This window comes from Pteropus vampyrus, unplaced genomic scaffold (assembly GCF_000151845.1).
Source record: "Pteropus vampyrus isolate Shadow unplaced genomic scaffold, Pvam_2.0 Scaffold29, whole genome shotgun sequence".
NCBI lineage: Eukaryota > Metazoa > Chordata > Mammalia > Chiroptera > Pteropodidae > Pteropus > Pteropus vampyrus.
This window is the reverse complement of record NW_011888810.1, coordinates 6,159,463-6,176,499: the sequence shown is the minus strand read 5'-3', so window position 1 is coordinate 6,176,499 and position 17,037 is coordinate 6,159,463. Positions and strand designations below refer to the sequence as shown.

General features: G+C 34.5%; 1 protein-coding gene and 1 pseudogene across 6 annotated transcripts in view; both read left to right on the top strand.

Moving 5' to 3' along the window:
* CNTNAP4 (contactin associated protein like 4) overlaps positions 1-17,037 on the top strand; it is a 227,469-nt gene that overhangs the window by 126,461 nt on the left and 83,971 nt on the right. For 5 of the 6 annotated variants that reach the window (XM_023528552.1, XM_023528553.1, XM_023528550.1 and 2 more), the window contains exons 5-8: positions 9,670-9,873; positions 10,422-10,606; positions 11,383-11,526; positions 14,905-15,166. In XM_023528552.1, coding sequence (XP_023384320.1) covers positions 9,670-9,873; positions 10,422-10,606; positions 11,383-11,526; positions 14,905-15,166 — 795 coding nt within the window. The remainder of the gene's footprint in view (positions 1-9,669; positions 9,874-10,421; positions 10,607-11,382; positions 11,527-14,904; positions 15,167-17,037) is intronic. The other variant, XM_023528551.1, reaches the window with a different exon arrangement.
* LOC111737690 lies at positions 14,346-14,464 on the top strand (annotated as a pseudogene).

The following is a 17,037-nucleotide window of genomic DNA, read 5'->3' as shown; positions in this document are numbered from 1 at the left end:
GTAGAAGCTAAATTTTAGAGGTTCAAAGGGAAAGTATACATTTCAGATGTCTTGGCCGGAGCAGCTGTGAACATGTTTGTGGATCTAGACACAAGCTGTAGGTAAAGAAATACCTTGTGGAAGAAAGAAAAAGAAAATGTTTCATGATAAAGAAGTACTACTCTACTAAACGTCCCAAAGGAAAGTAAGGCGTGGTAAACAAAGACAGGGAAAGGGAAATGACTGGGTGAAAGTGAGCGTGTCTGAGACGTCCTTACGAAGTAGTGATCAAGCCACAGCAGATGATGTCCTTTAATAATGGGTGAATTGCTGAGACACTTGCCCTTAGTATAAATTCTAAGTTCCTTTTCTCTAGGTCTTGTATAAACATCCTCATTTACAATCCATGATCTTCCCGTCCTCATCCTCAACAAAATAAGAACATCCAACTGCCCAGCCATACTAAACTAATTTCCATTTCTTTCACATGCCATGATGTCATGATTTTTCTAGACTTAGGATCTCTATACTATGCTTAAGGCAATCATCACACATCCAAGCTTCATGCCTCTCCCTAGATAATTCTTTTACTCATTGCCATTTCTCCGCATAGAAATCACTGTTTCTGCCAACTTTTCTGACACGCCATTAGGTCAGAGGACATTTCCACCTGCTCCTGGAGCAGCCAGCCATTCTGCTCCTGATCACATTATGCTCTCATTATACCGTATTGTCATTAGACATTCCTTTTTTTTTTTGTTATTAGTCGTCTGCATAGATGAATGAATGAAAGGAGGCAGGCTTGGTGAGCCTCATGAAGGCTTTTCCTGTATCCTAGCAGTGTATTCAGCCTGTTAAAGATAAGGCATAGAACACAGGGAGAACTAAGTGAGAAGATCAAAAGAGAAGAAATGGATACAAGTCTTAAACTATTGTGTTTACTTGCTTAAACGTAGACTGTTTAAGAGAAAATTGAGTTTTATTTAATAAATGGAGCATAAGTCAATAATTATAAAACTATGTTTACATTTTAAAAATAAGAATGTGCATTTTACAATGTAAAAATATTGAAAGTTGGGACTACTTACTTCAGTAGATTTCCATTTAAAAAACATATTGATCGGAAACTTAAGACAGTAGCATGAAAAGAACAAATATTCACCTGAAAAAACCCTGAGAGAGAAGTAAGTAACAGTCTTTCATCCATTCAGGATGCTGATCTCTCATATCACATGACTAGTTGGTGGAAAAAATGAAAAGCAGTAAAATTTTTAGGTTTACCAAAAAGAATAGTTATAATTGAATCCAGCACATACTTATTAAGCTAATTCCACATGTTAACTGCTAAAATCTTTACCAAGGTGAATTAAACACAATCCTTGTTCTCAGATTATCAGCTAATACTGTAACTGAGGAATCCTATTTTATGTCAAAGTTTAAAAAGAAGATAGATTCTGGCCAGCCTAAAATCAAAGAGGATAAATTCCAATCCTTTGCAAAGTTCTTTTAATCCTGGAAAGATCACTTTTGGAATTAATGCCAAGTTAGAAGGACTTATTAAACTCCTTGGGCTTTTAACTGAAAAACCAGAAAGACATTGTCTTAGGAGTAGAGACCACACCTGAGGACCAGTTGTTATGTCTTTGGACTAAGGACAAACCAAAGTAGACCTGTCCCAGCAAAGCCTGGAACCAGGCTTTCACAGGGTCAGAGTGATCTGCCGGTAATTTAACTCCCTGAGGACCTCCTCCATTTACTTCCTGCCACCACCATCCGTCCTACCCCAGTCTCCCCCATCCTCTCAACTCTCCTCACCCTCTCCCCTTCCTTCCTTCTTCCTTCTTTCCTGACTCTAGACATTTACGTAGGTAGTCATCTACTCGGATTATGTATCACTTCCTCACAGATGCCATCCTTAATCAACAACCCAATGTAGATCTCTGTTCAAACTTCCCATACAACCCTCATGCTCCACTTAAATTTGTAAATTTATATGCATATTCATGCGATGAGTGGCTTGATGTTTTTCTTTTTCCTCGTATTGGAGGATCCATGAGGACAGAATGTGTTCACTGTTGTGACACCATCTCCTGCTGTGGGACTTGGTTCAGTACCTATTTGTTAATGGATGAATTAAGAAAAACATCTGATGAGCCACAATATAAACTGAAAAAGCGAATAAATATGTAAAAATCATAAATTTATTACATTAATACAGTAGCAGTTGATTAAAGGAGAACTATCTCTGAGATGAACATATGAGATTTCAAATATTTGTTATCAGAATGATAATAATAGCATACAAATTTAATAAAATGTCGAGATGTTTTGATACTTCCATTTGATACCCTCAGCTTTTTTGTGTAGTGTGAGAGATTGGAATTATTCTCCACATCTTCCAAACAAGGAAATTAAGAAAAAGCATGTAAGTGACTTCTGTGGCATTATAAAAATTATAAATAAATATTAGAAATAGTAATACAACTTACATTCTCCAATGACACACTCAAGTGACCTTGACGTAGTAGACATTACCAATTTCAAATCTATTTAAAAGGTTAATTCAGATTGACATTTCAGCGTCAGCGATCATGTTTGTTCCCATAACCTCCTGGAGTACTGTCACTGACCTTAACTCTCTTTAAAACTGTGATAGTAACGTCACCTTTCCCCTGTGGTTATATGCAGCATTTGATCCTGTGCCTTCTTCCTTTTTATTGAATTAATTTTAGTTGTTTTAAATTTAAGAGTCCCTTAAATCATTCTGTGCCCTTTTATGCTACTATGCAAAAATAGTACAACCTATTTCCTGTTGATTTCTCAAGTGCTTGGTCTCTTTTCTCCATCTCTTTAAAACCCAATACAGTAATTCAGATCTCAAGTGCCTATACATCATGCTGTTGCTTTAATGTTTCACTATATAATAGTTTAAAGGTGACTCGGTCTGGCTTATGGTTCTTAGAAGTCAAAATTGGACCTCTGTTTGTTTAGCAATTCATCAGTAGTAAATTTTCAAATAAAGAGCAGTATGATCAGTGTTTAAGGCTGATTTCATGTAAGAAGAGTTTGGTCCATAGCTCTTTCTCCAATGGTAGCACTCTTTTTTTTTTTCTATGTATATTTTTGAGGTGACTCCCAAAGAATTAGTAGAAGACTCTCGTGTTTTTTCAAGAACTCTTTCATGACCTTCAAATAAAGTCCATTTTCTATTATTCAAGGATTTGTTTTCAAGTTCACTCATTTTCTATTCCAATTTTTCTCTTTTAAGTTTCTTAGTCAACTGATCTCATCAATAATGTGATGATTCATAGTTTAACTCACAGAATCAATTTCTCCCTGAAGCATCTTTCAGGGAAAAGTCACTCCCACCTCCACAATTTTCTGCAAGTACCACCTACAGTATAGATAAAGAAAACATATTTATTTTCCATGGTACAATTCAGTATGTATTGAGGTCATTCATTTTCAGAGACTAGGTTTCTGTCACCTTCTCGTTCTTCTTGTCAGATAACCCTCATGCTGTCATCTGCCTCAGGATCACTCAGGAACATGTATTTCTGGGTATGGCTCAGGCAGAGCCCAGGATGTTAAATATTTATTTTCCTCAGTTGATTCTGGGCATGGGGGGGCATGGAGTTCAATTTAAGAAAGCATGCTCTTGGAAATGTTACTCTTAGTGATCCACTTGGGAAGGGGGTATAGGGAGGATATTGCTTTTTTCAAATGGCAACCTCTCACAATTGCGAAGCCTCAAACTTCTGGAGCAGCAGTAGGATGCAGGGGTGAGGGAAGGATACCCGGTCAAGTAGAAGATATTATAATGAGTGTGTTTTCATGTGAAATATGCAGAGGTAGAAAAAATAGTTTGCTGCTCATAGAGGTGAAGCACTCCTGCAATTTGGTTGACATCCTTCTCTGAGGCTGAGTGGATCGACTTCTGCACATGTTAGAAATCACTCGGGACCAAGCCTTGACGCAGAAATAAAGCTCCTTGGGAGAAAAAAGCATTTTGTTTTTATGCAATGCTGTGTTTTCCACTGGGTTCACAGAGAACTCACTATAAATATGTGCTGCAGGAAGGAGCACAGAATACACATTTTTAGCAATACCGCTTCTGACATAACTCCCTAAAAGAAATTTGAATATTTTTTATTGGAAAACTCTGTATTCCATGAAAGATTGTATTTTTGAATCATGCAAATAAAGCAGACTGTACCTCTTCCTGGGGTCACAGGGATAATTGATATGAGAGTAGGCCCGCAATCTTTGTGAGTCTCTTTTTTCTTGATTCCGGCTATAAATGGGAAGATTTGTGATGGAGGTATTCGCTGAGGAGGATTCAGGTCACTGACAATTGCCATGGTGAATCAGCTCAGGCATTCACTGACAGACAGAGGAAAAGCCACAGAACCCGCAGATGGCTCAAAATCATTCTTGCTGCATAACCTGGCAATGACATTGATAACTGAGCATTTCTTGTACACTTCAGAAATTCATTATTTTTTAAAGAGGCCGCTTTTAAAAAATGAATACACCAAATGTATTTATTAAACTATTTTTTATGAACCTATTTCCCTACCTCATATTCTATAATAAATAATTGTATTAGCATTAATAGTAGCTAACATTTATTGAAGTCTAATTATATGTCAGCAACTCTTCCAAAAATTATGCAGATATACATTCACACAACAATCCTAAGAAGAATATACTATTGTTGTTCCCATGTTACTGTTGAGGAAACAGGGACTAAGACGTTAAGTAGCTTGCTGTGGTAAAGTAATGCCCTGTCACTTGCAAATACGTTACATTATATGACATTGACACATGATAGGTGTTATTAAATTAAGGATGTTGAGATGGGGAGATTATCCTAGATTTTCCAGGTGAACCCAATGTAATCACAAGGTCCTTAGAGAGGTGAGAGGATCAGAGTCAGAGAAGTGACTACAAAAGCAAAAATGAGAAAGCGTGAGAGGTGGGAAGATTCTATGATACTGGTCTTGTACATGAAGGAAGGAGCCACAAACCAAGGAATGCAGATTGTGTTTAGAAGCTGGAAAAGGGAAAGAAAGGGATGATCTTCCGGAGACTTCAGAAGGAAAACAGGCCCTGCCGACACCTTGATTTTAGGATGTCTGAATTCCAAAGCTGTAAGATAGTCAATCTGTATTGTTTTACGCAACCAAGTTTGTGGCCATTTGTTACAGTAACAATAAGAAACTCATTCACTTGTGCAAGGTAGAGTGAAGAGTCAAGCCCACACAGACTAGTTGTCTTAACTGCGAGGCTAAACTATAATACTGTATACATTACCTAAAATGGCTCAAAAGAGGGTTAGGCTAAAGGAGGTGACTGTCAGAATAGTTTGTAACTTGTTACTAGAAAATCAGAATTCCTGCCCTCCCCACACTGAGCCAGGGTATAGCAGGGCCATGTTATTAATACTGATAATAATCCAGTCATCAAAATGTAACCTCAGTTGATCAGCATGCTAATGAACAAGTTTACAATTAGAGAAATAATTATTCCTTTCAATCAAGTAACATCTTCTTGTATATCTTTGGACTATACGTCTCTTACTGACATGAATTTTGTTAAGTTTTGATTCCCAATTTTCCCTATAGTCAATTTTCTAACACTTATACTTTTATATTTATGCAGTTCAACAGTGTACAGAAGATTCTTTTCCCAGAGCGTTTGACAAAAGATAAGAATAAATGTGTCATTGACTGTTAATTTAAATATTAATGTTATTTTGGATGCTTAATTTAGTGTTTTCACCTAAATTATTGAGTTGGATTAATTTTATTAATGGTATATATCCAGATTCAGTGTAAAGAAATATTGTTATAGATCATCTGAACTCTTTCTTTTATGAGAATGTGTTTGTGTTGGCAGTGCTCTATAAGAGTTCAAAATCTGAAAATCTTTGTGAAATAGTGAAAATAAATTCACTCTGAACATTACCAGTGATGGCTAAGACTTGCAATGTTCCTTTCCCAGTCAATGATTAAAAGTCTGAGTGTAGTTTTTAAGTTAGTAGTGTTAAAAGTAAAAATTTTAAAAACATAAAAACATGACTTAGTCAAATACAAAATACATACGTATCAAAGGCGCATTTGATTCATTAATGAAGGAAGCAGAAGAATGGTAAAGCTAGTCCAAAGAAAATTCGAGAGACTGAGTGCATACAGGAATCCAAGAAATAACATTGGGTTACTAGTATCAGGTTAAGTACCCAAATGGTTAATGTCCATCAGGACGATGAAAAACCATAACTTAGGGGCATATATTTTCTACCAGACAGAAGTCATTTGCATTTCTACTGGGAAAAAAAAAAATCTACAAATTAACATGTAACTTGATAGAGTCTGGCCCTAGAATAAATAGTAAAATCAGACTTTTATTAATTCACTTAGAATTAAATAATCTTTAGATGGGCCTGTTAGAAAATATTCCATTATGACATTGAAAGGATGTGAAATTATGCCTTTGATTTATTTTCGGTTTTTCTAATTTTTGTTAACAGTAATAAGATTACTTTCAAGAGAGATTCTGTACCAGGACTCCCCAGCCCCACACAGGCCGCAGACTAGTACCGGTCTGTGGCCTGTTAGGACCCGGGCTACACAGCAGGAGGTGAGCGGCAGGCCAGCTTGTGGTTTCATCTGTATCTGCAGCTGCTCCCCGACACTAGCATCACCACCTCAGCTCCACTTCAGATCATTAGGCATTAGATTCTCATAGGAGCACCGGTCCCTGGTGCCAAAAAGATTGGGGACCTCTGCTCTGTACCTATCTCTTCCACCAGCATCCTTGGAATGCGAGGTGCTGACGATGATACATTGAATTCAAATGCTTGCTTGCGCGCTCACCCTCTCTCTTTCTCTCAAAAAAAAAAAAAAATAGCTTTTTTAGACAAGTTTCTGATTTTTATATCATTAAGTTCATGAATCATAGCTCAGTGTTTTGTGATTGTTTAAAAGTGTATGCTTTTTATGTATCAGACATGTTGTATAAATAGCTTTTAATAACAGTGACTTATATTAGAGCTATTAGGAGTTTTCTGTCTAAAGTAAAACTGTTAGGAATCATCTGAATATTTTTTTTTTTGAGAATCCTTTGTGTGTGTGTGTGTGTGTGTGTGTGTGTGTGTGTATAGCCTGTATGTAACTTGAAGTTTTCCTTTACTGACATTGTACTCGCATTCTGAATTATGCTCCCCCACCACCCCGAAGGTATTATTCATAATCACGTGAATCTGTGATGTGTTTGCAGCCACTTTGTTGATTCCCCTACTTCACTACTTTCTTGCTTTCAGGCCCTTTTTGTCAAGGCCGGCTCCTCCCTCACTACTGTTTCCTCCTTCTGAGAGCTAAATTATGGACTATCCCTGTAGTTTCTCAGTAATCCTCAGAGCTTCCTTTTACAGCAGTGAAGGGGAGAAAGTATTGAGAGAATGTCTGTGTCTCTTGGAATTAAATGTTCTAAGAGTAATTCTAGTTCATGGGAACAAATATTAGACTTAAAGAGCATGGAGAGTAGGAAGCTTATTGATTAGATCTGCTTTAGTACCAGGCTTTTAGACCCGAGAGCTGAGTTTTGTCAACCACCTTAACAAAAGTGACCTCAGTCTTCTTTTTACCTTGATCAGAATACCTGTTTATAGTCTGGAATGGTTTATGAACTTATTTGTTCACTTGGTAATTATCATCCATCTTCACTGAGTATACGTAAGCCCCATAAGGGCAGAGGCCATGTTTGTGTTGGTCACTTTTTTTTTTTTTTTAATCTCAGCATCCATCATAGTACTTTGAACATGACAGGCTAAATAAATATTTGTTGAATGACTGAATCAAATCACTTAATGTTGTACCTGTGAAGTAAGAAGAAAATAGGCAAGAGTGAGAGGAAATGGCAAGTGGCTTTGGTTTAAAACACGAAACAATATGCCATTGCTTTAGTCATCACTTGTCTGATGTTTTTCACTATCCCATTTTGCTGATGGAAATATTCCAGGCACAAAAGCTTTAGGTGCCGTGAAAGGTTAACATGACATTACAAGTGTAATAACAACAATAGCGAAGAAGATTAAAAAAAGAAATAGTAGGCTGAAGTAACACAGACTAAACCTTTCCTGGAAAAGAAATCCTCTTGGTAGCTAATTCCAAAAATAGACTTTATCTAAAATAAAATCATTATTACAATGGTTGCCTTTAAGCGACACATTAACTCAGATATAACTGCATTGCTCCAAATGTGTCCGCATTTAAAGTCTGTCTTATTGGAATTTTTCTTAATTTACTGTAATCTAATAATCATAGAACATATTATTTGTATTTGACACAAAGTTATGTTTTTACCATGCACATTTATTCAGCTATATAACAAGGAATAATTGTTTGGTTAACATTATTCTTTCTATAGAATGCAATGTTTATTCATGTGTACTTGGTGAATGAATTTTTTATAAGCACATTAAGATGTAGAAAAATCAAACCTTTGCAATTTCAAAAGATAGCTGTATAAAATAGTTGAAAAAAACTGGTGGTGGTGAATATGAATAGTTCACATTAACTATGATGGATAATCTGAATGAAATGCATATTTGGGCATACAAGTAAATGTAATGACTTTGTCAAATGAAACAAGATGAGTAAACTGTAATGTCATTTCTTTGAGAAGTCAGCTAGCCAGTTGAAAAATAGCTTCATATTTTATTGGCTTTCCCTACCCTCTTAATTTATTACATAAATGCACTCTTGAGGGTAATTGCCTTAAAAAAATCTTTGACTTGTGAAATGTAGAAAACACTGGTAGGCTTTCTGAGTATTATGAGTTCTTTTATTGTGTCTCTTGTTCAGGGTGCAACTGATTTTGACAGATGAACTGTTATGTTACCGGTATAACATGACACCTTTTTTCAGATGAACTGAATAGAAGTGATCTTGACAATGAGTAGATAAGACACTGTCTGAAAGCTGATAAAACATGTCAATGTCACAGGTGTGACAGAAATGCAGAACAGCCCTTATAATATCATTAAGTGAACGTCTTTTTAATGATGCCCTTGAGAAGACAGACAATAACTTTGCTCTTAAACACTATTAATTAGCCATAAAAAATAATAAAATTAAATAAAACACAAAGGTCAGTTTAATATTTATTTGAAGTGGCATTTGATGAGTCTGATGTATATGTGTTTATTTGTATTAGGATCTCCTTTATACATGGCATGTATGAAAGAATTTTGAGGTATCATAGCCACTTTTTCAGGAGCAAAAAACCATTTAACTTCAAAATTTCAAGAACACCATTAAAAAATATTGATCGTGGAGTGCACAAAGTGGTTTTATGGATATTTCTTATAATCTTTTGTCTTTTTTTTTATGGAATGAAAAAGAACAGCCTTTAATAATATAAGAGAAAATTAGGAATACCTTTTAAAATGTACTTTTAGATCATGAATTTTGTAAAAATCTTAGTAAAGACCAAACTGGAATCAATCTCAAGTATCAAGAGGGAATGAGACATGTGGTGGCTTTATTTTCACTTATTATGACTGGCTTAGAGCTGAACTATACTGTATCTGTGTATGTATGATACTTTCTCTATATATAGACATTTAAAATGCTTAATGAAAAGCATGTTTATCCTTACAATGACTTTTAATATCTTTGTCTCTAGAATCAGAGGTGGTTGATCTTGATGGAAAAAGTTCCCTTCTCTACAGATTTGACCAAGAATCCCTGAGCCCAATAAAGGATATTATTTCTTTGAAATTTAAAACCATGCAGAGTGATGGGATTCTACTCCACAGGGAAGGGCAAAGTGGAGATCACATCACACTGGAATTAAGAAGAGGAAAGCTCTTTTTACTTATTAATTCAGGTAAAACTATTTGATGAAATTCTTGAAAATCTGGTCATTTAGCTTTCACTTCAGTAATTTTTTGCTTTTATAACTTATCTTATAACAATTAAGGTACCTTATTTCCAGATTCAAGGGCATATATACCAATATCGTACTTTCATGTAAGAATGGTTCATATTTTGCAAATAGTATAAGACCCTCATTCAGTGTTTTTTACATAGTGTCAATAGAACTACATAGCTATTTCTTAACATCATGTAAAAAGGGATGGGTCATTGAAAAATATTAAGGTAGTAAAAATAATGAGGTTGTAGCAAAGATAAAATTTATATTGAAAATGAGCATGTGATGGGTAATGCTAATAAAAAGAATTAATAGTGGAAGAAATTACAGCAAGGTTGAAAGAATATTATATTCAAACTTCAGGTAAATCAAAACTAGTGTTTTAGATGGAATGCATGGAAGAAGATTGCAATTATCATGAAAGACGCTGGCCCACAAAAAGAAAACTTTTTCTTTTAGACTGAGAATAATGGTGCTGTGATTTTTTTTTTTTCTCTTTTAAGGTGATGCTAACCTACCCTCTACACATGCCGTGATCAGTCTCACCCTGGGCAGCCTGCTGGATGATCAGCATTGGCATTCTGTGCTTGTCCAGCGCTTGGGCAAACAAGTCAACTTTACAGTGGATGAGCACAGGGAGCATTTCCACACCCAAGGAGAATTCAGTTACCTGGATCTTGATTATGAGGTGTGACAGTTATGTTTCAATTAATACAAGTTTTATGATATATATGTGATTTAGCCTAGCAAAAGAAAATACACAATAAGCGTAAAAAATCCTGATGAAGTGTTTCCCCTAGGTGACATAGCTCACAGCCCCAGATTTGGGTATACACTACTGAGTCTTCTTCTTCCTCATTATATGTTAATTTATTATTATGAAGAGAGAGATCATCTTTTTTACCTGAAATAGGTAGTCGTCAGAATGTCATATATAGGAAATCTCCAAGAAGAGATCTGATTATGACAAATAATATAAATTATGTCGTATGATTTTTTGTGCTATGGTACACCCCCAAAGTGTAGATTTATGGAGAGGCTGTAGCAATGAATAGATTAATTAATTCATTAACAATCGATTTAAACACACAAATATCATTGTGTGCGAGAAATGTATATAAAATCAGGTGTCATAATTGGTTATATTATTAAAGTGATCAAGGTAACAGTGGATAGAAAGATGTGTTTTTATTCATCAATTAATAAACATCAAATCCAAATGTGATTAGCAACTTGTAAGAATAATCAAACTCTAATGTAGATTAAAACAGAGTGCATGTAAATTTGTTTTGAAACATGTATCTTCATTAAAAAAACTCCATTTGAAATGAATAATATGGCAGTGTAGGGTGATGAAAAACTGATCTATGTGATGATTATAGCTACAGTTTCTAATCATAACTATTTAAGTAGATTATCAGAAAATCACTAAACAATATTATTGATGCCATTTTTCTTTCTAAGATCAGCTTCGGAGGGATTCCAGCACCTGGAAAATCAGCATCATTCTTCCATAAAAATTTTCATGGGTGTTTAGAAAATCTCTATTATAATGGAGTGGATATCATTAATTTGGCCAAGCAACAAAAACCACAGATCATCACTATGGTAAGAGAGTCTTCATGTGAAGGAAGGAGTAAAAACTATGCAGCTTTTCCACATGATAAAATTGCTCCATGTTGGACCATCTGATAACGATGTTTTAAAATTTACTTTTATTCTTTTAAAACTTTTCTCTGCTTGGCAATATGCATATGTGATTAGGTCTATCTAAAGGAATTATAATTCACAAGGCATGACTTTTTTTCATATGAAGTAAAGCAGGGTTTGGTTTTTTTTACAGTTGATCATTTAATTTTGTTGTGATATTATTACTCTCAGGAGACTAATTTCTTTTGCCCTGTAATTTTTTAAATAAGATATTCCCTGACAAACTCTAAACAAGCATACTGAGTTCCTGGAATCAGATAATATCCATGTATATATTAGAGGGACTTTTGATAAACTTTTATTTTGCCATGGTCATTCATAGCAAATAAAAGAAACTAATAAGGCTGTTACAACATTGCAGCTGCCAACCTGTACCAACAGCAGTATTGGTCAGGCTGCATTATATTCTAATTCTATGAAAATGCAGCAGAATTTAAAGATAACTGTATTGGTCAGGGTCCAGTCAGGGAAGCAGCACAACTATGAGTATTATGAATAAGGGATTTATTTTAGGACTTGGCACTTAACAGTTGCCAGAGGAACTGGAAAGTGGAGGCCAGCTGTCAGGAAGAAGAGATAGAGCAGAGTGCAGGGGAGCCAGGGCAAACTGGAACCAGTTTCTCCGTGGTCATCTTTCACTGTGCAAGATCACACACATGCACTCAAAAAAACCTTTGGAGGAAAATGGCCGGTGTTTCTCTTCTATCTCAAATATCAAGAAGGCTCCCTTTTTGCCTAACTTTTAACCAGAACCAGGGAAGAAAGGAGATTCTGGGAAGCATGATTTTCAGTTTAACTTGATGATAGAAAAATGCACACACACACACACATATCCATTTGAATATATTTCCTTAATTGTCCAAAATTCAATATGTAAATTTAAGCTCGTGTTGTATCTACAAATCCTAAAACACATCATGGGAATCCTTATTGTTTATGAAAGATTTTATTCTCAATTCTTTTGTGTGAATTGATAGTATTTACATGAATATGCAATCAGTGAAATTTTAAGTCTTTTTTTAGAATAGAGAAAATAATTAAAAATAAAAATAAAAATATTATAGATATATTGATGTGTGTGTTCAATTGGCAAAATGAATTTCCAGAAACTGCTCATGCAGCTAACACCCACTTTTCATTGGCAAGAAGATTTGCTGCTTTCAGGGTAGCAGGCAGCTGTCCAAATGAAGCACGTGACCAACTTGCAGCTGCTACATGTTTTTATTTGTTCTAGGTTGGTTAGTCTCATAATTGCCTTTACATTATGGGTTAGTGTAGTTTACTCTTCAACTTTTTGTTACTTCATTCATTAGGACAAGCCATTTGTCTGTAATGAAAGCTAATTCACTTCTAACAGAATTACAATATAACCAAAAACTTTTGTTTAACCAAAGACCCAATGGTTTGATTTCAATGTGTATTCTTCTAAGTAAAGTTGATTTCATTGACTTTTCAAATCTGTATTCGGAGAAAATATTTTTTAAATTATTGTCAGGAAAAATAAAAACATTTATTTTCTGAAGCATGTTCAGGAACATGCTTAATTCTTTCTAAATAATTCAGATTTTAAGTGTTTTTTTTTTTGATCCTTAAATATATATTTTATTCTAATAGCAAAATAGTTTTTTCATATATAGAACTTTAATGAAAATTTATGCAATCTAATGTATCTTGAAGATCTATTTTTAAACCATTAGATGAAAAATAATACATGTATATGTGATGACTGATAACAAGAGCATAATGACAAGAAAAAGACAAAAGTAGTTAAAAAAGGAATATAAATAGTACATTGTACATTGTAGTGTCCAATGTAAAACCTAAAGGAAAAGCAGGAAAAATTAAAAATAGGCAAAGGATATGCAGACCATTCTGAGGAAAGCGAGTCCAAAAGAGCAACAAACTCATAAAAAATGCTCAAATTCACTATTAGTCAGCTAAATGAAAGATAAATAAGAATGATATATTACTTGACATTTTGTCATTGAATTCGTTCAAATTCAAAAGACCCATAATACTTATTTCTGCTAAGAATGTGGGGAAAAGGATATCCTCATATATTACTGGTGGAAATGGGGAATATTTTACTTTTTTCTTTTTGGAAAAGAAGCTGGAAATATTTATTAAAACATATAAGTACATGTAATTCTCTCTTTAGAACTTCCTTCTGTAGAACTAAAAAGACCAGTACACGTAAAAGCATTCAGAGTTATTTATGACAGCATCGTTGGGAGAGGCAAAACCTGGAAAGTGCACACACATGAGCAGGAAAATTGTTCTTTTCATTGAGTGAAAATTTGTACACTCACACGGTAATTATGCAATCCATAAAAAGAAGGAATTAGGTTTATGTCACGGATAACTCAAAATAATTTCTGTAAGGTATATTTTAGTGATAAAATCATAAATGGCATAAAACATGGCTCCTATTTCTATAAACAAATACTCAGTATATAAGTATATGTATTTATAAACATATATTTAAGTGTGTAAACTGAACATATAACTGAAACATATGTATATATGTGACTCAATGGGAACAGAGAAAAATATGAAAAAATATGGACAAAAAAACAGTAGACTATGTTATAGAGTGGCTTAGAAAACAAAGGCAGCAAAGGGGTGAAGTGAGGGGGAAGGGAAAGCCAAGTAAAAGATCAAAATAAAGAGTTGACTCTCAATAAAACTATTTTTCAAAGTTAAAAAAAAAAAAAATAGTCTACGGCCATGCTACCCTGAACAAGCCCGATCCTGTCTGATCTCAGAAGCGAAGCAGGGTCTGGCCTGGTTAGTACTTGCATGAGAGGCCACCTAGGAAGACCAGGTGCTATAGGCGTAAAAAATAAAAAATAAGGGATTGTAAGATGACAAGGTCCTTGCAATCTGTGAGGTCAACCAAGGGTTGCCTCGCCTAAAAAATAAAATAAAATAAATGAAAATAAATAAAAAATAAAAATAAAGTTGAAGAGTTGGCTTGAATAAATTTTTATTGACTTCGATTACATCGAGTTCGACACCTCTGTAAAGGTCGAGAGATGGGGAGAAAAGGATTTCACCTAGAAAAACCCAGGGAGAAATTTGCTTGACCACAATATCTCTGGATTCGGAGAACCTTTAAGATGTACAACAAGCATTTGAATTTTCATGTTGAAAACTTTTGTTGTTTTAAGTCGAGGCTAGTTTGAGATTGATAAATAGCCTTTGTGAATATTTCAGTTTCTATTGCTGAGGTGCTATGACTCATTCTTAAAGCTTTTTCTTTTCTTTTATTTTCAGGGAAATGTGTCATTTTCTTGTTCACAGCCACAGTCTGTGCCCGTGACTTTTCTCAGCCCCAGGAGTTACTTAGCACTGCCGAGCTCTTCCGGGGAGGATGAGGTTTCTGCTGCTTTTCAATTTCGAACCTGGAACAAGGCAGGGCTTCTGCTATTCAGTGAACTTCATCTGGTTTCAGGGGGTCTCCTCCTCTTTCTTAAAGATGGAAAACTTAAGCTGAATCTCTTCCAGCCAGGAAAATTACCCAGTGACGTCACAGCAGGTAATAAGTGCACTCCCGCAGGCAAAGCATATGGAAGATTTCATTATCCCTCTGTCCTTTCTCCATAAAATTTTATGCATAACCAAAAACTTAATATCTGTTTAATAAATGAATACTTGAGTTAATAAGATTATCAGTACTCTTTCTTAGAGGAACTTGCTTCTAATTTCCTTTTAAATATGGCTCCAACACTAGCAGTTCTTATTAATTAAATGATACTTATAGCGAATAGAACTTTCCTTCTGTGACCCTCTCGTCCGCTCCAGGTAAATCAACATATGCTGAGGAAATGTTTTTTGGGAAAAATGTGAAAGACTTTGAAGTGGACCCAAAATTTTACTGGGTGTCTTCAGCAGAAAACTAGGCTTTGTCTAACAAAGCTGTTAGTATTACCTGGTCTGTGAGAGAAACAGAGGTCTTTCTTGTATCTGTATCTCTATATTAGTGTTGTAATGTCTAAGTACTTAAAGTAACTTGACTGGCTGATATGTCTGTACAGAGTTGTATATATTTTGGGAGGATGAAAAGATTTGTGCAAAGCTTCTCATTTGGGCGCCAAACGTAATTCTCTCCACTTCTATGCAATACGGTACAATTTTAATGATTCGAAGTAATATAATTAAGGAGACTATATGAGTGTCTGGAAAATTAATGTCTAATTTAGGTCAGTGCTTTGGGTGAAGGATATTTTTGTCTCTTCATTAAAATTATATAGCTTTTGACAAGGAATCTCTATCACATTTTCATATGTATGTGGGATAACATCCAAGTAAAGCAACTGCAGGTCACGTCGGGGTAAATTGCTACATCAATTTAATAAATGATCTTTAAAACCAATTTAAAGATGCCATTGCACTACTCCTCTATATGAACTCTGACCAAAATTAATAGGCTATAACTAAGAGGAAAAAAAGCTAAAATGCAGTCAGAAACTAAATATAAGAAAAACAAGTGTACAAGTGGATACACAAATGCATCGTCTTTATATATCTTTTTTTTTGTTGTTCATCTATAACTGCAGTTCAAATGTGGGAGCTGAAAGTTCAATATTATAATTTTTAAGAGGTACTTTGCTGTGACTTTTTAATGTGATATTCAAAATGTGGTAGATTTGCAGGCTTGACAAAGGAAATAAATCAATGTCATATTAATAATTAGCAGGTTCTCTAAAATGAGGGCCTAAAAATGCAAGCCTGCAATTAATGTGTAGTTTATTTTGATTTATTTGACATCTTCAGAAGTGGTTATATTCATAGCCTAATTTTCAACATTTTTAAAGAAACTGCTTCAGAACAATGTTACTGTAGTGAGCCCCATGAAGCGAATTCATTTCTTTACAAGCGTGTATATTTAATAAATTACTTTACAAACATGTATATTTCATAAATTCCTAGGTGTAAGTCTATACAGAATACTCTGATTTAAAAATCTCTAAATTAATGTTTAAATATATATACAATATAATCTATTATGACATCATATGACTTAATGTGATTGTTTCCATAGCTAATAATGAGGAGCCCAGACTAAACAGGATTGTCAATGTAAAAAATTGTTACACTTCAGATAATACAAGTAGGCTTTTATTTACCTACTCGTAATTATTTTTTTTAAAAAATATTAATTTTTGCTAGTTTCGGTGAGGCAAGTACATTTTGCGTTTGTAGTAGACTGTTTAAAGAGTAGTTGGGTGGGTGGTCATCTTGTTCTCTCACAGGGAAAGACTTTCCACGTGTTTCACATGTCAGTGTTCAATAACCAAATCAATTGTCAAAATGTATTATAGTGATTCTTTAAAGAGAATCAATTACTTATTGGTAGATTAGTATCATACTATACTAAATCTTTCCATTAGAAAAGGATGGCTCAAT